This window comes from Megalops cyprinoides, chromosome 12, assembly GCF_013368585.1.
Source record: "Megalops cyprinoides isolate fMegCyp1 chromosome 12, fMegCyp1.pri, whole genome shotgun sequence".
NCBI lineage: Eukaryota > Metazoa > Chordata > Actinopteri > Elopiformes > Megalopidae > Megalops > Megalops cyprinoides.
In genome coordinates, this window is record NC_050594.1 from 3153619 (window position 1) to 3177492 (window position 23874).

The window sequence follows — 23874 nt, forward strand, 5'->3', positions numbered from 1 at the left end:
TAGGCCCAGAGTCTGATTGTGATAAACTGTGAAGCTTTGGTTCCAAGCCAATACGGGAAATGTAACTGGGCACAATCTAAAACCAAAAAAAGTGTGCAACAAAACGCCTGTGTGCAGTGTGCAGACATAACATGTCGTGCAGATACATACGGTAATCTGTATGCAAAACCTGCCATTTTTTTCACATCTGTGCCAGTGTAGAAAAATACAATCTACCTGTCGGATCTCACCAAAGGAGACACTGAGGAATTGCTCAGAAAAGACGAAGGACAGAAGACAGTAGCACGGATGAAAAGGGCCGATTTTCCCAGGTCTTTCCAAAATCCTCTGTAACCAATTATCTCCCAGGTCATGTGTAGCCACTTAACATTTTTTTTCTGGAGAAACATGCCTCCCAAAATAAACCATGTGACCTGCCACAAATAAGGTAGTAGCCCATTTTATTCAGTGTTAAAAATAGTTTACTTGTTTTAAAAAATGAGTATTCTCTGAAACTGGGACCCACAGACAACACGGCAGTCCATGCAGAAGCTCTCTAACCTAATTGTGGTGCTGTTTTCCATGTAAATCAATCAGTCAATGAGTGACTGCCTCATACTCCTCATACTCCATATTGCATGAACAAATCAAAGATTTATTCATTAATTTTACTCAAACAAAACATTTAGGTCTAGTGGTAACAAGGGACAGGAAAAAAAGATTACAAGATTATATGGCAACCGATTTCATCCTTGTGATGTGTGCCTAATATTACCTTAAAATGAGCATGAGACTTGCTAACCAAAACACTGAGGAGAGACTCCAAAGCTGAGTTCAGTCCTTGGTGACTGGATTTTGCTTTATTCTACATTTGTTTTATATTGGACCTGTATTTTCTGTGAGTTTTCTCATTGACAAAAAGATTGTAATCCCCTCTTGAGAATTAAAGAAGACCATTAGCTAATACAAATTTGTGTCAGCTTTTATTTTCTAACAGAGTATTTTGTCTTTAGAGTCGTGCACTGAATGTGCACCAAAAGAAAAAATAACTAAGAATGTGCATTTTGATTAGTACGCTGCTCCAATATTCAATGGCCAAAGATCAACTATTCAGACAATCAAATTCTGCTGTTTCCCCTAAAGCAGCTCATGGAACTGCAGGACTTTCTGTGTAAGTAATGAGGCAGGGAAATGACTAATATCCATGAATTAGTGTACACGATGAACTGTTTTGTACAGGTTTTTAGGCCATCCTTTGTGAATATTAATGAGAAAAAGAGATCTGCATGTTTGTTTGCCTTAATTTTGTTTTTTGTTAATTGACAAGCACGTGAACAATAACCAGCCTAAACAAGCAGTGATCTCAGATAGTAGATGGCAGTCAGTCAATGTAATATACACTCTTTGCACTGCTAAAAATGCACTTCCCAACAGTCACAACTGAAACAGAACTAAAGGTATATGCTGTGGTCACAAGAGTATATTTTGACTAATCATTTCTCCATTTGGGGGGGTGTTGGGGGGCTCGTTGACATGTTGACGCAGAAGGCCGATTCAGGTCGGCTGCTGTGTGTGTGAAAACTGCCATCAGTGGTGCTATTTTACGTAACCATCATTTCAAGGGAGGGTCAAAGGTCAAGTTAGCCCTCCCGCGCAGCTGCTGTGGCTCCTCCCTCCCTCTCTCCCCCGGTGTGGCTGTTTACCCAGGGTTCAGAGAGTCCCTGGCTCTTCCTGCGCCCGCCTGCGGCCACTGGACCAGTCTGAGGAAACTCTGTGCATGCTGGGAGACCCTCCAATAAAGCGGGAGGAGAATGACTGCATTTCTGCAAGAGCAGCAGCCCCAGCTTAGCAACAGGCTTCCCTCAGCGCTACCTCAGAGCGAGGGCATCTTCCCTCAACGCCATGAATTAAACATGAGGACCGTGCGGTGACAGGACAGTCCTCCCCATACTTCCCCACACTGCGCAAAAGGGAACAAAATAACAATTTTTATGTATGTAATGTATGTAATGATACCCTCTACAGAAACACACACACATTGAAACACACACGTGCACACACACAGACAGACACACACACACACACACGCACGCGTGCGCGCACACACACACACACACACACACACACACACACACACTCAAACACACAGACGCACGCACGTGCGCACACACACACACACCTAAGTATCACTTGCTTTAAGACACTCTGGAAGGTCAATGCACATTGGAGTTAGCATGAGGAGAGGCCTGCATTTCACATATTTACTGTAATTTAGTAAACCCAACACATTTTCACATGCGAACGACGTCTGATTCATAGAAAAGCAATGCATTGGATCAAGTGAGTATTTCTTTAGTCTTGTCGGCAACCTTCACATTAAACAACAAACACCCGTAATGCTCTGTAGGTGGTAAATGTTTGCCAGTTGCTTGGAGCAACTTGAGGCAACTGCCTCATTATTTCAATGCAGAGCAGAAAATGACTTATAAAATGGTAAAGTACTTTGTCTTGTTAAATTCCTTACTACTTAAGCAATGCCTTCACGGCATTAACATTTTAGGCGTTTCGATCCTCTGCACAGCGTAGGTTGTTCAGGTTGTTCATCTTCAGAGCAGGCTGCTCCTCTGCCCGGGGTGTTTGCGTCCAGGTGGATTACCAGTGATTAACTGCAATAATAGGATGCCCTTTGCTTGAAACATTTAAGTAATCTGGAAATTCCTGTGGAAATTCAAATATCATCAAATCACCTCTACATGGTACAGCAAGTACAACATTGCTGTGACAACATGTAAATAATGTGATTTGGGCATTAACCGTTGCGTAATGCTTGGAAGGGATATGTTTTCGTATGTACATGTATAATTGCTACTCAGTCCCTTCCCACTTTACTCCAGATGAGTTTATAAACATTGAGATAAGAGATAAAACATTGTACAGTGCTTGCCATGGGCTTGAAGACCATGGCTGTGTTAGTCTGATCACGTGGTCCAAAAGTATACCCCGTTATACCCCATTGTTGTATGTAGTTTTTTGGGTATTTGAAAGGGAAAGGATACTAATAGTTTTCTTAGCCTCTGGACTCAATAAGAGAGGGCCAGCTCGACTTTCCCTTGCAGTCTGAGGGAGAGACCTTTCCAGTAAAGCTCAGATTCGGGTTTAATTATTTACCTGGAGAAGCCCAAGTTCCCCCACAGTTATGGTGTTTTCATCAGATGATTTTTATGCACCATGAGGTACATGTGTGAGAAACATTATTTATGTGGTCGAAAAGGAAGGACGTGTTTCAATGTCAAAGACTAACCTGACGACAACACATTTCTAGGGATGTCTTCTCAGTCTCGCCTTCGAGGCGATCTTTACAGACCCTGTAAACAGTAACCCTCATAATCAGCCTGCGCTAATTACAGCCATTTAAAAGTACCCTTTGACATCTTTTGATGTAATATTACCGTCTGTTCCAATTTGCCCTGCACTTGTCAACCTCGTTCAGTGGCGACGCCGCAACCTAAGAGGCATTGTGCCATTGCTGGCATTCCAGAAATGTCATTAAAAACACATAGTCAAGCAGTTTATCCTCCCAGGAGCGCTGGGACAGAAAGTTTAGCTTGGCAGAGAAGGAGGGCTCTTCCTTTCCCCTCCAGACAGACTGGGCAGGCTGTGTAAACCTAAGTATGTGAGTGTGCTAAATAGGACACTGGGCCCTTTTTATATGCACCTTCCCTGGTGCTCATCTTCAGAGGAAACACAACATTTGCCCTCTCGCTCGCGCTGGAATCACGAGTGCCGCATCAGGCCAGTGAGACGAGAGGTATGCAGCCCAAAAGGGATTGTTAATCATGTGGGGCGGCAGTGTAGCATAGTGCTTGGGAGCAGGACTTGTAACCGAAAGGTTGCTGGTTTGATTCCCTGTTGGGGCACTGCTGCTGTACCCCTGGACAAGGCACTTAACCCAAAACTGCCTCAGTAAATATCCAGCTGTATAAATGGATAAAATTGCAACCTATGTAATTCTCACTGGACAAGAGCATTTGCTAAATGCTAATAATGTAACTTGCAATTATTGATTTGTTACCACACATGTGCAAAGCCCTTCTGGATGCAACCCCATGGTAGCTTGTGAGGTGATTCTGAATTGTGTTACATTGTTTGGTCTGTGAATAATAAACACCTTTTAAAAATTTAATGTCATCCATTTTAAGTCATTAAATTCCAACTGAATTTAATGACTTAATGATTCATTAATTCTAACAAGCATATAGACATATACACACATTGCTGTGAAGTGCAGCCTGTCTATATAAACCTGGGGAGGATAGATCATTGACCCAAAGCCTGCGATACCCACAGACTGGGATAATTACTGATGGTATCTACAGAAAATAATGGTAAACCATTCACTGGCTGTCTAAATTGCTGCTAATGAATATTCTCTGAAATCCCTTCAAGGTACTTAAAATGATGAAATAGGCCAACATGGGGCAGATTCATTTTGAAAACACAGCTTCTGTGACACATGTTAAACTATTGGATGCTTTTTCACTCTCACTAACTACACAGATGGCCATTAAACAACTGCCCCCAATGACTGCCAGCTCTGAGACTGGTTCAATGGGATGTTTATAAGGTGGTTATTCTGAACACCCGATTATACTTCTGAGTGTATTCATTTCCATTGGTTCATTTAATTGCATTGAATGACATTTTCTTTGTAAAAACAGTTTCCATTCACAAGGTGATCATCTGTGGAAACTATGGTAACACAATGGTTTATTGTAATTCAAGTGACGGCATTCATGACATATCTGTCTTATAAGGAATACAAACATAAAAACAATTTGGCCGAAGCACCTGCGAGCTGCTCCAGCCACAGCAATGACGCTAAAGATCTGATTATAACGCACTGAGTCACTGTAAAAAAACCCTCAACAATGACAGCTTGACCCTTAATAATTCACAGATAAGCCAAATAGGGAATGTGCACAGCTACACCGCAAAAATCTTGGAAAAGGGCTAACAAAACAAATTACATAAAGCCTGTCACACACCGATCCTCTGGAATGTGTCACATTTGACATTCCTGCTATGCAAAATTCAACATCAGCAAGTAGCATGCATGATATTACAGTTATGTCCCTCCGGCTCACAAGCACAAAGTTTTTACATGACCCTAGACTGACATCTGCTGGTAGTATAGGGTAGTGGTTTGTATTTTCTGCCTCGTACTTTTGACGCGGTGCTCTCCACTGCAAGCTGACGCTAAAGCCAGGGGAGATACCTTAGTGACCTGTAATGCACTGTCACTGACAATGATGATGTGATAGCTGCACCCATTTTCAGATTTATGAAGACTTGCCACTCCATCATTAATGACAGGTTAGAGGCCTGGATAAATGACGATACTGCTACCTGCTGTCCCAGTTCCTTCATGATGCTGCTGCTCAGACATACCCTGTGGTGCCACAGTGTTGCCAATATGAAAATGTTATCACCCAATCGAAACTCAAGCAGCCACTCAACATCTCTATAGACCAATCACAAGACACCACTAACTCTCTTTTGCACGTTATGTAAAAAAAAAAAAAAACAACAAATGGACCGTACATGCATATCATACCAGAATGGGCAAACAATGCAGGAAATGGTGCGGGAAAAGTTGCACCCCACAGGTGGTCCCCTTCAGTCACAGGAAGGTGTTTGGAGGTCGAATCTGGTGTCTGGTGATGACAACAGGAGCACTTACCAGCGCCAGAGAGATCCGGCTGTCAGACTCGTGTTCCCCAGGGGTACGCTCTACGCCAGGGGGCACTGACTGTCAGGATGCCCACGCCGTCACAAACTGCCACAACACAACACGAGAGTGACCATCTCCACTGTCCCTCTGACCCACCAGGCCAGGCCTGTGTGTGTGTGTGAGAGAAAGACAGAGAGTGTATGTGTGTGCATGCGTGCGTGCGTGTGAGTGGGGGAGAGAGAGAGATAGAGTGTGTGTGTGTGTGTGTGTGTGTAGAGCTGAAAGAAAAACTGGACTTCTACTGAGTTCAAGGTTGAAATTTCAAAAAAGTATTGTAATATGTTAGCTGTTGCTATAGACCTGAATGACAAAAACAGAATGAGCCTAATAAAAAGATGCTCTGTGCTGCATTGTGACAGCAATGTGGAAGTAGTGTGTTCTTTCAAGAAAAAAAGGCAAGAGAAAGCACCACGGACTTCCATTAAGAGAATTTAATTAAGAGATGTGACAAGCTAGGAGTTACAATGCACGTGCATTTCAAAGACAAAACAGGAACTACGTGCAGAATCAGAAGAGATGTCAACTCCATAATGTCCTAATGTCATCACTGTAAAAACAGCATCCTCTGTGGGTCTGCCTGGTAACAGTCAGCAATAGCGCCTCAGCAACACTCAATGCTAGTAATGTCCACCCGCGATTCAGCATCAGTTACCTTTCAATGCTTCAGTCCCATCGGTCATTTTACTTCAAACCCCAGAGCTAAATCCAAAGTTTTAGGCATAAAACACATCACTAAGAAAAAGAAAAAAATAAAGTGCAAGACATAAAGGATTAATACTGTCATTCAAAACAAAGTTCCACGATTATAATTTATGTACAATCTGACAGCTTAAGTTACAATGGCTAATACTGTATACCACTAAAAGCTGGGAGGGGGAGGTGTCACTGATGGAGACATGGTAGACATACAGTATCAAGCTAACAAGATATGCACCTGTTACACAATACGCTGATCTTCTAATCCATTTACATCTCTTCTTAGCTCACAGCAGGAGAAGGATCAGGAAGCAAACTCTAAGAGGGGGCCACGCTGATTTCAGCAATCAAAAACAACCCTGCAAAGATAGCCATGCACATGTCAGTGAATGGAGTTTCAGATACACTTCACACAACACGAGGGGCTCAACAGGAGAATCAGGAAGCATTCTGTCCACTTCCCTTGGTACTTCTTCCTCTTCTGCTTCTCAGAAACTCCTAAAATACTTTGCACAAACCCGCCCTGTTAACTTGCCCTCGAGGCTGTCAGTGTTCTGAATGTTCCCCCATCGCCAGCTTCTCCATCGCGCTCTTCTCCGCCACGCCGGAACGCGCTTCTCCGCCACGCCAGAACGCGCTTCTCCCGCCTTCGCACAGAGATGACCTACTCGACCACATGCGGACCTGGCGAGGCGACCGTCTACTCTAACATGCAGTGAGGTGGACCGCGCACGGTCAGACGCGGGGGGGGGGGGGTGTGCGGGGGGACGCTATTTACAAACAGCAGCTCTCTCCGTGCGCGGCTGGCCCTCAGTCGAAGTCGCGATCAGTGAGCACGAGCGGCGCCACCAGGGTCCAGGCGTACAGCGCCACGCAGGTCCAGCTGGTGGCCATCTTCACCCACACCGACGGCCACTTGCTCGTCATCGTCTCATAGTTGGAGTCGGGGCTGCAGCAACAGGAGACGGGACAAAAAAAAAACCTGCTTTTCAGGTTTCTCCCGAGACCCAGAGATGGCCTGTTTGATTTTAAAAGGCACACCACACTCTGCATGGCAGTGCGTGTGACCGCAGTGATCAACTCTCACCCTTACTGTCTGTTACCATAGAACACAACACGACCTTTTAACCCATGAGGAGAAATCAGTTTGTCAGTAGAGACAAAGGGAACTAATCGGACATTAATGGGATATAATAAGAACGTTAACAGTTACATTACATTACATCTTTGTCACTTAGCAGACAGTCTCATCCAGAGCAACTTACATAGGAAACAATTTCATCCATTTACACAGCTGGATATTTACTGAGTGCCTTACCCAAGGGTACGTCAGCAGTGCCACAGCGGGGAATCAGACCAGCAAACTTTTGGTTACGAGCCCCTGCTCCTCCCCACTACGCCCCACTCCTGCCCAGCTGTAATGCTGTTACTGGTGATTCTGTGCGGTCACAGCAGGCGGCTGCGTCAGTACCCATAATGCCCAGCGTGTGTGTGACCTGAGGCAGGCGAGACACACCTGTACCAGTTGGTGAGGGTCATCATGATGTAGAGCGAGGCCAGGAAGAGCATGAAGTGGAAAAAGGAGTAGCTGTAGGCCACGCCGTCCTGCTCGTTGTCCACGGCACGGTGTGCTTCCTCCGCCTCCTCGAAGCGGCCCGGCGGGCCCGCCCCGTCCTCGATCAGGGCCGACTCGTCCCCGCTCAGGCTCAGCTTGCTCACCTGGCTGTTGGACGAGTTCCGGATGCTGCAGGGGGAGAGCGAGCGGCCCGGTCAGGGATGCCAGCAGCAGGAGAGCGAGGCCTCCAGAAACTGGGGGGAGCTACCATGTGCTGTCAATCACTGCATGTAACAGTTGGATAGATGTTAATCTCCACAGTAGAACATTATGATTGGTTGAGATCAGAGAGTCGTTTGCAGCATGTGGTGGCTCCGCCCACTTAGGCATCCTCCAGGCCTGACCTGCACATCACTAGGCGAAGCACTTTGATGCAGCGCTCTTTCCGTGGACACACTGAACCCCTCCACTGAGTACCCACTCACCTGGAGTAAAGGACACACATCAGGAACAGGATCAATCCCACAATGCCTTGCGCGTCCCACCACTGTACTACATGGTCCTGGCCGGCCGGGCTGGTGCCGTTGTAGCCGATGATGCCGAGCAGGCTCGGATTACACTTCCTGTCTGCAAACAAGGAGACCAAGAAGAGCAACATGAGGTTACCTTCTCCAAACTGATGACGACATGATGGTCCAGACGTCCGTGTTGACATGATTATTTTCTCAGAAGCGAGAAAAACATGACCAAAACTGTACATCTTTTTTAAATATGGAAACAAGCCCTGAACCTTCAACAGGTTGGTTATTCCATATCGACATAAATGCCTAAGGTGACCAATCATCAAATCATTTCATGTATTCACTGTAAATCAATTAAGCTCAACAAAGAATTACAGCAATAAGTAACAAAACATATTACCAGTCGCATTCTCACTGGCAAATAAAAAGTATGAGAATGGGTGCTCACAAACTGAAGAAACTCATCTTCTTCCTATTCTCACAGAGCGACCGGGCGTGGCCTTCCAGAGAGACTCACCGGGTTCGTTGGTCATGGCCGACCAGGTCAAGTACATGGTGTACAGGGTCACGATGGAGGACTGCAGCAGCCCAGAGCCTGGCTGCGCCTCCTGTGGGGAAAAAGGAGAAAATGTGTGTCAGTCAGTCAATCAAATAGTCAATCAATCAGTCAATCTGTCAATCAGTCAATCAACCAAGCAATCAACTAACCAAACAATCAATCAACCAGTCAATCACCTGGAGTAAAGGACACACATCATAAACAGGATCAACCCCACAATGCCTCGCACGTCCCACCAGTCAATCAGTCAATCTGTCAATCAATCAACCAACCAATCAAGCAATCAGTCAGTCAGTCAATCAATCAACCAACCAATCAGTCAGTCAGTCAATCAATAAACAAACCCATCTGTCAATCAATCAATCAATCAATCAGTCCATCAGTCTTTTATTCACTTTGGTGTCCTGTACAGAGGATCTATCACAGAGGGCATTTTACACAAACAACTCAAATCACAGCAAAAGTGACTGAATGGAGGAGCAAAGACACTGTAATAAAAAAACCTGACACACTGAGTGAGGACTGCTTTCATAAGCCCTCTCTACAACAATCACCCTCACATGCACTCACTTTCATTTTCTCTTAAATGGACACTTCTATAATATAAGGGCATGGCTTCACTGAAAAAAAGACATTTTAGCAAAAACAACACTAGATTAATTTTGCAGGTTAAGGGTAAGGACACACCATAGTGTGGTTAGACTGCACAGTCCCCTGGCCCGTTTGATTACCTGTATCTTGGGGAGTACAGACATGACGGACGCTCCCACACAGAGCAGCATGTTGATGCTGATGAAGGCCTTGTTCTCTGCACAGCCCTCGGCGTTGGTGTAGTAGGTGTAGAGCAGGACCAGGGATGTCAGCGAAAGCGCGTAGTTGAGGGTCGTTGCAGAGAGGAGAGCTTTCACACAGAGGCAGAGAAATGGTACGTTAAAGCGGTGCAGCCACCAGGCCTCATCTGAAACTCCAGCACTTCTCATTCAGGGAACTGCAGTTTATCAGGCCTGCTTTTTCAGGGCCCAAGACATAACTAGGGCCCCAACAGGCAGGACTCCTCTAGGTTTTAGAGTTGCCTTAAGACTATCTGCTGAATTGCACCTGTGACACCAGGTGAGATGACCTCCCAAACAATGATTCTAACTGAACATTTTAGAGCAGACTCCAATGCAGCAGACCCTGCAAGATCCATTTCACTCAGTTCACCTGCAGCTGAAGTGTCTGGGAAAGATTAAGGAAGACTCGGTCTGTCTTCCATCAGGAAAATGGACCGTTAAGACTTTCCGACAGCTTGAGCACATTCTTCAGGGTCGGCGCTTGTTTTGGAAGAGCTACGGAAAGCTGGGGGGGACAGCTCTGGCTGCATACCTGCGTACCAGCAGCGGGAGTTGCCCTCCTCCATCCTGTCCACCCAGGCCTCGTTCCAGGAGTGGGCGAAGTCGATCAACAGCACCAGCTGGATGAGGATGAAGCAGGCCGCACCTGCCATGCCCACGTAAAACCACACTGGAGGAGAGAGAAGGGGGAGAGGCTGTTACCATGGCACCTTTGGGGGGGGGAGGGGGGGGGGGTGGGGGGACAGCGCTCGTCAGTCAGCCCTGAGAGAGCCTGGCCATGCCCTTAGTAGGCCCATTACCCGCTGACGCTTATCCAAAAAACATCCATTTCAAGCTTGAATTGCACAAACAAGTTAAATGGTCATTGTAAACTAGAGATCATGTACATACAGTTTTTTTTTATATCTAAAACTGCAGAAACTTGGAAACTTTCTCAAATATTTACACCTCCTACACGGACAAATATGCTTGCAATTATTGTAGTAGATCTCAGTATGTTTAAGTTGTTAATGGGATCAAATCAGCTAGATGATGGCACTGTCAGTGTAAGAGTACGTATAACCAGAAACATACTGTACAAAGACCCAGGCAAACACCCTTCAGTCACAAAAGTGCATTCTAGTTCTGAATATTTTCTCAATATGTATCTAGGATGTGTCACATGCAAAGTAAAATTTTACCATTATTCCCATTTCTTTATGAGTGATATTACTATACCACAGGCATCACACCCTTCTGGTGAAGCATGCTGGATAGACAGGCTGTTACCTGTTGTGAAGGGTCCCTCTGGAATGAAGAAAGCACCGATGGAGAGAGCAGTTGCAGCCGCAAACTTGAAGAACCAAAACCTGTGGAAGGTGTCATTTCTCATTAGCGATGCATATGAACTGTCACCAGGCTGCCACCAGACAACTGTTCTCACCACCAGGTGGTTTTATTTAAACATGTATCAAGAAAAGAGAAAAAAGTACTATCATGAAAAATAATCGGCTTTTAGAAAAATGCCATACTGGGAATCCGATTGAGCCGTCTGCTTACCCATTGTGCACAGCGGCTCGGGGGTCCTGGCTGCTCTTGACTTTGATCATGAGGAGGGAGAAGAGGAGGAAGAACATGGCCATGCCAAAACATACGCGGTACACGGCTTTGTACCCGACCAGGACATCGCAGTTAACGTGGCCCTGTACTCCCGGGATAGACGTCCCCATCCCTCCGTCACAGAAGCCCGGAATCTGTCACCACAAACAGACAGACAATGTGTCATTTCCTGGAGACTTCTAAATCAGACAGTCCAAGCACTGTGCTGAAAAAACTGCTCCCCTTTAAGGTATTAGGTCTTATACACAGCATGCCTTTGGAAAACAAAACATTGGCATGTCTAGACTATAGATAAAGCAGATATTTTGGCAGTACAATGTTTAATTACCTGCTTAGCACACACCCTTATCCAGTACACATTACTCTGTACAGCTGGGTTTTTACCGCAGCAATTAAGTTTAAGCACTCGTTTAAGAGCACTGGATTTGAGCCTGCAAACTCCTTAAACAAAAACTCCTTGGTCAGAGCTACACACCTCAGCCTGCCTGCTGCTTGTTAATGCTTTGCAGTAAATAAAATGAAAGATGGATGGGGGAAAAGTAGAAGCTACAGACTCAATCTTGACACGCTACCTTCTTCAGCTGTCCCTCCATTCCAGGCATGATCATGAGGCAGGAGATGGCCACGCCCAGCAGCATGAAGAGGGCGTAGACCAGCCTGGTCACCGTGGAGTTGTTCCCGCTCGGGCAGCATCTGCACAGCAGGCAGGGGGCGCTGCCGCACAGGCAGGGGATCTGAGTGAGACAAAGCAGGTCTGGTTTAACCCCGGCACAGGGTACACTGCCAGCAGAGCCCTGTCTGCGGCTCCCACAGTGATGCTGCTCATTGGAGAGTCAGCTGCTTCAGGCCTTCGCTGTAATCCCGGCCGTGCTTAAGCACCTCACTGGCTGTTCATGTGGTGAAAAGCTAACAACCGCCACGGAATGATATGATAATCCACCCTCTCATGTAAGATGTGCTTTGGCACGTGACGGGTCTGAGAATGGCTCTCCCAGTATCCGCCAAATAAATCAATAACAAAACGGCAAATAAAGGGAGACACTGATTGGGCAGAAACCCAAATCACCTGTTTCACCGGATGTGAATCAGCTACATTACATTATCGCCAGCGAGGAATTGAACCAGCAACCTCTCAGTTACAAGTCTTGCTCTTTAACCACTATGCCACACTGTCTCTACTAGTTAAAGGGCACCGCAGGGCTGGTGTTGTGGTGGTGCTATTGGGGTGCACACATAAATACTGTTTGACAGAAAACTGGCTGGTGAAAACTAAAACTTCACGATCACGTCAGTACACAGTGAGACGCTATGCTTAAACACCTACCGATAAAACAAGAATGACTATGCTGAACTAGGATGACAAGGAGGAATTCTTCAGTATTACGACAGATTGCAGGTGTGTTCTAGTTCACATCAAAGGAAAACGTAATCTATTTTAAGTACATTATTGCATCAGAGTTTAAGCCATAATCTGTCTGGTCTTAATATAGCTGTTCCTTTCAGCGATAAATCTGCGTCAATCAAATCCAAGGTAACGAACATAAAGCAAGTTTTACATCGGTCAAGATTTCTTCGAGGGAAAATAAGAATACAACCTAAACTAAAATACATATACCGCTGTCAAAAAACCATTATCCTGTAACGAGCGCGATCAGCAATGTGGTTTGCTAGATAGATTTGAACCAAATGTTATTTGGTTAGCTGGTAGTCTCCATTTCCCCAGGCTGATTCAAAACACTAGGCTTCACGGAGTCTATGGTTCTCTGAATGTTTGCTAAAAACAGTTAGCTCGACTTTGTTTACTGATCTTATTTAGGTAACCTTAAGATGCCTTGCGCAACGATACGCGTCTTAACGCCAGTAGCACCGTACATCGCCATAGCTATCACTAGCTAGTTAACCTTAGCAAGCTTGCTAAAGTTAGGTTGCTTCACACAGATATCAGATGACCCACATTTCGCAAAAACACGCTGCAGCATCTGTGGTATCAGGATTCATGTTGACATGTTCTATAGCTAACTTGAGGAGGTTCGCAACAACAATAAACAAGTTAGTCAACTAGCTAACGTAGCTCGCTAGTTTAATTACATGCATGGATAAGCAAATTTATTAGGTTGTACAAGCTACCGTTATTTATTTTGTACGTTGGGAAATACGTTTCGTTCATGCAGCAAGCTAGCTGAGGCTGAAGCTAACTAGCTCAGTATCTGTCAGGTCTGATCTGACCGCAGAATTACATAAAATAATAAAATATGTATTTAAAATGTGACGCTAGCTATGTAACGAGATACGCTTTAATATGTCGATGTTAGGTACACACGCATTTTTCTGATCAGGCAACTGGGTAGCTGGTGTTATTGATTATTGTTATCAAACTGAAAAACACCCACTGACATGCGGTTCATCTAAAACGAGGTCACAGAGGAAAATCAGCCTCGCTAGCAAGCTCGCAAGACCTTTTCCATTTTTTTTTCTTTGTCGTCACAGTTGCAGGCTGTATATACCATGCTGATTTTCACTGCGCTGATTCTCTGATAGATGACACTTTATTGATTAGTAGGGAATACTGCGATCTTACCCAACTCGCTGCTGAGCACAGTCCCAGCACAGCACCCATTACGGCTCGGTGTCAGTCTGCTGTCAGTCCGCTTAGCCTTATTGTTTACAGTGTCACGTCAATTCCGTCCAGGCGATGCTGAACCTCTGACGCACTTCCTCGCCTGCAGAGGTCCGGTCATGCTGTTTTCATCTTCGACTGAAATGTCCTCCTGTTTCTGATTGGCTTACGACCCCATCGGACCAATCAGCGACTAGTGCGCATTATTGTGAGAATAAAAACGCAGCTTCTGCGTGCGATGTTTTTGTGTGTTTTTGTCAAGATTTTAGGACAGCGGACTGAGCATGAAGCGATGCAGCGCTATATTTTCCTTTCATTAATTCTGGTGTCGTGTAAAGTAGGATTATCCCACTAACGGATTAAAAACGTTGACCTTAAATTATATTTGATGTGTCAGTAAATGACACGAGGAGGAGGTCCTGAGCTCTCATTTCAGTCATGTTCAACATGTAGGCTTTGACACAGACGTCACAGGGTCAGTGTCATTGCCTGTGCTTGAAAGTACATGCGACAGCAAGGAACCCCGTTTGAAAAAAAGTCATTACAATAATACATTGTGGTGGCCCACGGCAGAGAAACTTCTGCCTAGTTCTAACGGGCAGTGCATTTGTTTCCCCCATGTACATCACCATGCAGGTAAATGTGTTGAAACGTCAAAAAACACTCAGAGATTGTGGTCACCTTTGTTAATATAGATTTCATCAGTTTCTCTTTCTTTTTAAATTCATGAACTTTGTTAATGTTCATAAAGAACGTGGGAAATTATCGTTTGTAGCCTACTGCACAATCTAATGAAGAGTCACGGTAACCTGTAAATGTACTACCAGAGATAAGATGCTCCTGACAAGTAACCAAGCATTGATTTGAAATCTAACAAAGATGGAATGATTATAGGATTCAGTATTATTTTCAGTATACTTTTGCTTGGATCCAGCCCAAAACTTGGATCTAGCCAAACTTCCTCTTGCACCTACTATGGTGCACTTATCAAAATGTGACATGTTTTGGAATGACCCTTCAACTATCGACTCTAGAGACTCTACTATCGAATTCTCATATTTATGATTTAATATCCTCTCTGCTTTTAGAATAACTTTATTGTATTCACTTCAGTAAGTGTCCAAATGAAGTCGTTTGAAAAATCACTAAATGTAAAAAAGGAAGAGTGTCTTTGCAAAAAGGCAAACATTCCAAATAAATCCTCCTAACATGAATGTATTTCAGGCATAAAACGTTCAAAAATGTTAATTTTTATCAGTGGCATGTCATAAGCCTTTCTGTTAAGGCCAGTCTCTTGTATTTTTCATACAGTATGAGATCTTGCTTCGAACTTGCGTCAGCATTTGATACATGAGGTGTCCTTTATTTGTAACATACAGTTCTTGTTTCAATGAAACCACACTAATAATAATAATAATAATAATAATAATAACAATAATAATAATAATAATAATAATATTTATAAAATGATTTAGGCAAATGAACAGAAATAGAACCCGTCCTGACCGTGTTTTTTGTCTGTGTCCGCGTTATGTCACCACCGCGGTGTGGAAACTCTCACGCTGATATTGCGTATTGCTGAGTGCGTGACAACAGAATTAGGACGACCAGGATAACGACGAGTGCAGTGGATCAGTACAGTGTACAGTAGATCTTTTCTTTCTACAGCCGAGGTATTTTTCGGCATTTTTATGAATAAAAGCAAGAATTTTCCATTCACCTTGAATCCTCAGTGTACTCTAGGAGTGTGCGAGAATTTATTCTCCCTTCTTTTTTTTATTTTCGGACACACTATTGAGGCATATCTTCTGTGACCTACATTGGTGAGTTAATGTACTGTAGCCGCGATCGGTTTTGTAATGCAATTAAGCGGTGTTCAAACAACTGGTGGTGCCATACGGACCGGCAGTCGTGTGTTCCTAAATTCAGGTGCTGTAGCAGGCTTTCTTGATTGGTCAGGACGACTTGCGCGGTAGTCAGAGCCTAACTAAACCAGCGGTTGAGTTGCAGTATCAGTATAGTTAATAACGGAAAGTTTTCTTGAGTTAAGCCATGCAGCTACGCCATGTGGCAATGTGAGAATTAGACCAACCTCATGCCAATTCCAGCTGGCACTCGGCGTCAATTCAGCCGCGTTTCCTGACTGAAATCAAGCTGCGACAAACAAGTCAGTTTCCAGCTAACATGGGTTTGGCAGCGTTAGAATTTAAATTGATTTAACGTTGATTAATGTTAAGGCAAAACTGTAACATTGCACATGTGCACACAGTTAGGCACACAGGTGCAATGAACCCACAGATAGCCTGGCACTACTGGCGCTGAAGCAGAATTTAACACTGTAAGCTGCTTTGCTGAGGGAACTGGTTTCCCTTTCTGAGTGTACGTATGCCACAAGTGTTGACGTCAAAGAAGGTTCTGCGGTAGTTTGTTTAAACGTTTGGCATCTTTTTTGTTTTTCATTTTTCATACGTTATCACAAAGCACCGTTGTTAGTAGCCTAATTGGTTTTGTTGTGGGTGGTGTTGCTTTGGAAGGAGGCTAGACTAATCGCTATTAGTTAAAATCATAGTTATTTCGGACAAATAAAGAGATTTTTGTGCCGTAATGTAATTGATGTTACATTGCAGCTTGAAGTCGTTTTAACCACATCCAGTATATATTGAGATTTTTTCTTCATTTGATCAGCTATACTGGTAGCTGGTGAAATCAAGTTGAGTCTACGATGGCAATTCATACATTTAATGTGAGAATGCAACTAGCTGTAACATTATATCAACACTGAAAATTGTTAATTTAACACTGCTTTCTATGTGCAGATCTAACCGTTTTTAAGCAGTGGTTGCTTGGACGTCATTGTCAGTATTCCACACTGAAACAAAGCTGTTTCAACGGCATTTTCCCTGATGGCAAAAATTAGTGTCAAATGACAGTTTAATCTCTCAGGTTTAAGAGTAAAACAATCGGCTAATATTGAATGGACAAAACACCGGCGGCTCTTACATGAACCAGAAACAGTATCAAATCAGAAACAGTATCTCGTGGGGGAAAGTCGAATCTGGGTCTATTCAGTGAATTAATATTTCATTGAATTCCATTTAATATCTCAGCCGGGAGATTCAGCTCGTTGCGTCACACGAATAACATATGGTGTATGCAGTCTTCTGCCAGTCTGAAAGCTGTCAAGACCATTAGTATTGATTTCTTTACAGTAATCTGTTGTCTATGGAAATAAATCTATAAATCACAGTTTGGATGTATATAACTCATACGTATACTGGTGCGTTTTGCAATTTATGTGTATTTTTTTAAGTTTTATGTGTGTGTATGTATGTATATATGCATATATATGTATATTAAAAATAAATAAATTCAACAAAATTCTTCCTTCAACAACAGCCCTGATCAACAAATTCCGAGTTTCATCCACATATATACAGTATGTGTGTGTATATATATCTCTCAGCAAGTGGGATATCCTGCCCAGTAATGCTCTTATAGGTGAGCTTTTACAATAGATGTGAACAATCAGCCCAGTCCAGGGGCATCAGTGAGTATCTCCCTTAGGGGACTGTTTTCTACACCAGCCTGTGCTTTTAATTACTTCATTAATTGGTCTTTGTAATGTTTCTGTAAACAACAAATCCCATGCAGCTGAAAGTTGTCCGTTTGGTATGACCTCAATGCAGCTTTCCCTACGCTGTGTTATGCGAAATTCATTGGGTTAGATTTTAGGCAACTAATCAAGCAATCGATCCAATTAAGCAAGAGTAATTGGTTGCAGCAAGATCCAGGACAGACACCACACATCAGGGATAGTGCTTAACACCCCTGGCTAAAATGAAAGCTGTTATAGGTCGAGTCATGTTTGATGGACCTCACAGAATCTGCAGAATCATTACATTATCTGGTTAGTTCTGAAAAGTTATTTTATTTTACATATTGAAAGGCGGCTGTGTCAGCTCCCTCCACAGGGTTAATTTGCACATAGTGAGAGAATGTTACCTTTACTTTTTTCAGATGATGTAATGAGAGCAGGACCCAGTGATGACTGATGTGGAACCCGCAGTCACCGATTTTGAAGCATCGGGCAGAACTGGCCGCCGCAACGCCGTGCCAGACGTGCAAGGGTCAACCGCTGGGGCCAAACTTCCAGAGCCACCGACAGAGAGCTCCGCTAGTGGTAATACCACACACACAGTCCCCACACACAGAATACACTGAGAGGGGGTTCCATGGGTGTTAACCTTTTGCAAGGGTGCTCATGGGAAATGTAGTCTCTGCAGGCACTGGAGTGTGTTGAAGGTAGTGCTGGACTTCATGTTCCATCAGAATCTCTGCTCAAGGCTGCAGGATGGTTGGCTTCTTGAATTCAGCAGGGTGATTTATACAGCTTCCCTTTTTATCACTTTAAACAGTTGAATAAACCCAGCAGAGACCAACCTTTCTGAGATCTGAACCAGAAGCCAGGTGGTTACAGGTCCAGTTCCCTAACAGCAAGACAAGTGAATGTCTCATTTTTTTATGGGGTTGTCCCATAAGATTTTTTATCTCTCTTCTAATTTGTCAGAGCATTTGATCCCTTTATTGTAAGGATTGAAAGTGACCCTTCTGAAGTGCAGTTCTTCAGTCTTCATTCAAGCCCTGTTCGGGTGCCTAGTTTAGGGAGAAGGGAGAGCACTATGGTCAGATTAAATCTGTGCTCCACAGAGCTGTGGTCCTGTGCAAATGCACATAAACACCATGCACACACATCTCAGTGATTAAGAGATTACTCTAGCCCATCAACAAACAGGAAGTAACTTCTTTGGCAAAGGGATTAAATGTCCTTAATAAGCTTCTATTTCAAAGCGAGTTTAACAACCATGGTAGCAAGGTGTGAGGCTGCACTGTGTAGTAATTTCTATATTTACTGGTAAAAAGTACTTTCTATCAGCATTTACACATTTTAACTGGCAAGACTGAGTTTGGTCAAATCAATGCAAGAAAGGTTTACTAAATCCATTACTGCAAGTACATAAGCAAATTCACAGAATCATTTCCTATCAACAATAGGAGCCTCTGCACAGGTATATGGCCCATGTTGCTGTTCTTGGTGTCTATTTACTTTCTTATAGTTTACACACCTGTATTTTACGTTTTACCTCTACACTACTGGTGCCCAACAGACGGCCAAGAAGGAGAGGGGTCATCGACTGCAAGTGCGTCAAAGAGCCATCCAGAGGGTGAGGAAAAGACCGAGGGGACATGACAAACCACCTGCCACCTATCCGGCTAAACCTGCACTCAGGCCTCTGCCCAGCTAAACCTGCACTCAGGCCTCTGCCCAGCTAAACCTGCACTCAGGCCTCTGCCCAGCTAAACCTGCAATCATGCCTCTGCCCAGCTAAACCTGCACTCAGGCCTCTGCCCAGCTAAACCTGCAATCATGCCTCTGCCCAGCTAAACCTGCACTCAGGCCTCTGCCCAGCTAAACCTGCAATCAGGCCTCTGCCCAGCTAAACCTGCAATCATACCTCTGACCAGCTAAACCTGCACTCAGGCCCCTGCCCAGATAAATCTGAACTCAGGCCTCTGCCCAGCTAAACTTGCACTCGGGCCTCTGTCAGGCTAAACCTGCGCTCAGGCCGCTGCTTAGTCTAACCACCTTGTGCTTTGTCCTTAACACTGAGCACCCAGATGGGTCATGAGAAATATCTATGGCCTGTGTGCATGTGTGTTTGTGTGGCTATAAAGAGACACACACAAATATTTATAGGTCTATGAACACAACATTTTCTATAAGTTCCATCAGCCCCCATTGGCTGGGAACCTGTGGCCTGAAACATGAAAATGTCAATTTTTGTTTGTTTTTGTGCTTGTTTATTTTTATGAAGCAATTATTTGTTTCAGGTACTGCAGAAGAGCACCATATAAAATGTTCACACAGCTAAATTTTGTGCCACAGATGTATGAACATTCAGTTTGGGTACTGAAGTCCACATTTTATTATTTTTATAATGTTTGATATATTACCTGTTAACATGGTAGTAGACACTGACCAACATTGACCTTCTTTTCTATGTTACAATAGGTGAAAAGTTATGCCATTTTCAGCCTTTATATAAAATTTGCATTTCCACCATTGTAATAAAGCATTTCCATGGCCATTCTTACAAATACAGAGTCTCTGCACTGTTTACCCTGTACAGTATAACTAAGGTCTGTGTCAGTTTGGTTTACCTTGAGTATTATTTATTTATTTATCACATTTAGTGGAATAGATCTTTTGCAGTTTTTGGCTGCTGTTGTTAAATGTGTATTTGTTGAATGAGTTTAAAGCTTTAGTCTGTTTTGTGTATAGGAAATGATATATACTATTATTAGCAAAACATAAAGACCGAACTGTTTTAAAATCTTGTGTCTTGTCTGTGTGGACTGCGTACTTGTTCTTGGTGGGTCAGTGAGCTATGTTGACCAGCAGAGGGCAGAAGATTGATTTTACCGTCCAATTACAAGTGGACGATTCTTGTTTGGGCATGCAGTGATGTGATCTTGAAAATGCATGTGCCTAGAGCGAGTGTACCCAAAGCTAATTTAAGTCAATTTTGTAGAAAATTAAAGAAAATTGTTGTACTATGACATTGGCATTTTCATTTATTCCATTTACATTATTGCAATTTAAAAGAACATACACAGAGTTTTGTAGTGTCAGTAACGAATTAGGATGATATTGGGATCACACTCAAACTATGATTCTTACTGTTTTATGTTATATCTGCATTAGTGAAACACAAATTAAACGAAGTCGATTCGAGTAAATCGCAGTGGGGATGGCTATCTCATGGTTTATTTAAGTACACGTTCAAGTACACGTACAATTCCATTCACCGTATACCCATATGTTGATAGTAAAATAAATAATAAAGGTGGAAAGCGAGCTTTTACTCTGCTTCAATTCACTGGCCTTACGTCATTGCAAAAGGTCTACTTAGCCATTCCATTGTAGACACCCCCAGCGAAAGCCCGTTATGAGATTAAACCACATAAATTACAAATGCACAATGCGATGTTCTCACCACCCTCCGTAACCAATCACGCTTCGCAGGATTTACCGACACATCCAATCAGGCCATACAGACTCCGTCTTGCCTTTCTCTCCGCCCCCACGCGGAGGTATTAATTTGAAGGTTGAGAATTGCAGAATGGCGAGTGGACGTATCCTACGGACTATTTGTCAGCCACAAATCAACTATTTACCTCATCCTCTGTTTCATACAGAAATTTGAAAACAAAAAAAAACATCAACATGGTCGATGCATTCTGTGCCACCTGGAAGTTGGTAGACAGCCAGAACTTTGATGACTACATGAGGGCGCTTGGTGAGTTAAGGCAGTCTGATGCAAATTAAATATTTGCAATGTTTGGAACATAACCCAAACTTTCAGACTTACTTAAATGTAGTTTATTTTGCGCGTTTGGGCTTTGCACTTGTAGCTGTAACACTGTACAAGTAAATGAGCATTTACGTGCGTTGCTGTCATAACTTGTGCTCGTGATTCTGCATCCACTAGTTGATGCAGTATCGCTGGAGGAGACTGTAATATTTAAGGCTCTTTTTATTTGCACCAACAGGGGTCGGCTTTGCAACAAGGCAAGTCGGCAATGTTACGAAGCCCACCATTGTTATTAGTCAAGAAGGGGACAAGGTGACTGTGAAAACCCTCAGTACTTTCAAGAACACCGAAATATGTTTCAAACTGGGCGAAGAGTTTGATGAAACTACCGCGGACGACAGAAACTGCAAAGTAAGTGCGTTCGTTCCTGTATGCATGAATTTAATATAGATATAGATATAGATAGATACCTTGCAAACAACGGAAAGGACGGTCAAAACTGTGAAAAATGTTTTTCTTTGAAGTTGTTCTTTCAAATACGGACAAAGTCCGAATCTTCAAACACGGGAAGACGCTGAGGAATATCCCACCGCCACCAGCCGTACATGTCCAGCTAGACCTCTTTCCTGAACGCCGCAGAAGTACAGAAACACCTTAGCTTTCGATGAACTTTATGCGCTCAGTGCCTTGGCACCATGCCAAGAGGTATGCGGGAGGAATGAGCTGCCGCAGGCGAGGTGCACAAGTATTCTTGAAAGTATGCTTTTTTAAAAAACAATTTCACCGCTATGTTTTGTTGAGAACCCTCCAGCAATGAAAGCACGATTCCGAAAGGGCCGCTTCGGATCACTTGTAGCTGTTGACATCTGAAAGGAAACACACTGATGAAACGCGACAGCCGCTCCTCACAGCAGGTCCGACGCGCTCTCTTAATCCGTAAATCAGGGCATTTGCTTGTGGGGAAAAAACAGCGATCACCAGCGCCAGAAATCACTCTTTAAAAACGTATATACCTACACGTGTGAAGCCTACCTGCACTGAAAAATCAGTTTAGACTGCACAGTCGAAAAGGTAGGAAGCACTCATCGTTTATATAGGTCACACTTCACTGCAGAATTGTTAAACTAGGACACGGGGCCCGTTATAACTTAAAATATTGTTCTTTCCAGGCCCGGACGACACGTGTATTACCTCTCAATGACGGTGATTGCACGTTCTGATCGCTTTCCCGGGTGGAAATTAACCCCTTGTTTTACTCTTACCGCAGTCTACCGTCAGTTTGGACGGGGACAAACTGGTGCACGTGCAGAAGTGGGACGGCAAGGAAACCAAGTTCGTCCGGGAAATCAAAGATGGAAAAATGATCATGGTAAGCCACGAATCCTTAATTATTTTACTAGGCTATGGTTAGCTGTTCATCTTTTGTAAACCAGGGAGAATTCTCACTGGATGTCTACAGTATACTGAAAGTTAATTGAATCATACACAGCATGCAGAGAATGCCAATTAGAACGTGTTGACGCACGATTCTGTAAAAGCCCAAACTAATCGTGTGAATCAGGGCTTGAATCAGTCGACATATATAGAGTTAGTCATTAGCCATAGAATGATTACATTTTACGTACCTTGCCATGGCCGTAGCTTCACACTTGCCTTTCAGGTTGAGAATCTAGTGAATATCGAGATGCACAGATGACAATAACCTCTTATTCGCGTCATCAGTGCTTGTGGATATACAGAGAATGTAACCTAAACCTGAATATTCTTCCTGAATCACGTGAATGACCAGTCCTAGGTAAACCGCGTCCTTATTGCGTCTCATGTGTTCCATCCTGCACTTTTCCCGTTCACAGCACCTGACCTTCGAGGACGTCCAGGCAGTACGCACCTATGAAAAGGCATGAAGGATGCACTTTTGAACCGTTTCGGTCCTGTTTATTGGACATCAGACCGTATTAATTTCATTCCCGCGTTGTCTTATTACTGTGAACGTAGAGATGCACTTCATCAGCGTAAATGTTGTTTTTGTATTACATGAGCTGGATGTTTTTATAAGAACTTTTATATGAAATACAGATTCTGTGAAGTGGTTATATATTTGAGCCACCTAAAAATGTTTCATACTAAATCATTGTTTGCAAAACTCTACAAAACAGACTGAAATAAATGACTTCAATGCGATTTTACTGTGGGGTTCGTCTTTTCTAGGCTGATTTTCCTATGGAAGTATATTCCAATGGAATATAGTTCCATACAAATTATGAGTGATCATTTCTATCATTGTATTATGTCATGCATGAACATATTTGACACATAATAATATTTTATTTTATTTCATATTTAAACATGTT

General features: G+C 43.4%; 3 protein-coding genes across 3 annotated transcripts; 2 read left to right on the forward strand and 1 right to left on the reverse strand.

Annotated features, from left to right (window-relative positions):
* Positions 1–6217: 6217 nt before the first annotated feature.
* On the reverse strand, positions 6218–14250 carry LOC118787318 (serine incorporator 1-like). The gene is made up of 10 exons (XM_036542836.1): positions 14112–14250; positions 12106–12267; positions 11474–11667; positions 11204–11283; positions 10467–10604; positions 9833–10002; positions 9060–9150; positions 8507–8648; positions 7983–8210; positions 6218–7415 (listed from the first exon to the last, which is right to left on the reverse strand). Exons 1-10 carry the CDS (start codon positions 14148–14150, stop codon positions 7277–7279), a joined length of 1383 nt encoding a protein of 460 aa, XP_036398729.1. The 5' UTR covers positions 14151–14250; the 3' UTR covers positions 6218–7276.
* Positions 14251–15938: 1688 nt separating this feature from the next.
* On the forward strand, positions 15939–20183 carry LOC118787533 (cAMP-dependent protein kinase inhibitor alpha-like). The gene is made up of 3 exons (XM_036543125.1): positions 15939–15973; positions 18168–18330; positions 19316–20183. The coding sequence occupies exons 2-3, from the start codon at positions 18195–18197 to the stop codon at positions 19396–19398; spliced, it is 219 nt and encodes a 72-aa protein (XP_036399018.1). The 5' UTR covers positions 15939–15973; positions 18168–18194; the 3' UTR covers positions 19399–20183.
* Positions 20184–21331: 1148 nt separating this feature from the next.
* fabp7a (fatty acid binding protein 7, brain, a) lies at positions 21332–23648 on the forward strand. The gene is made up of 4 exons (XM_036542431.1): positions 21332–21508; positions 21762–21934; positions 22791–22892; positions 23377–23648. Exons 1-4 carry the CDS (start codon positions 21436–21438, stop codon positions 23425–23427), a joined length of 399 nt encoding a protein of 132 aa, XP_036398324.1. The 5' UTR covers positions 21332–21435; the 3' UTR covers positions 23428–23648.
* Positions 23649–23874: the final 226 nt, after the last annotated feature.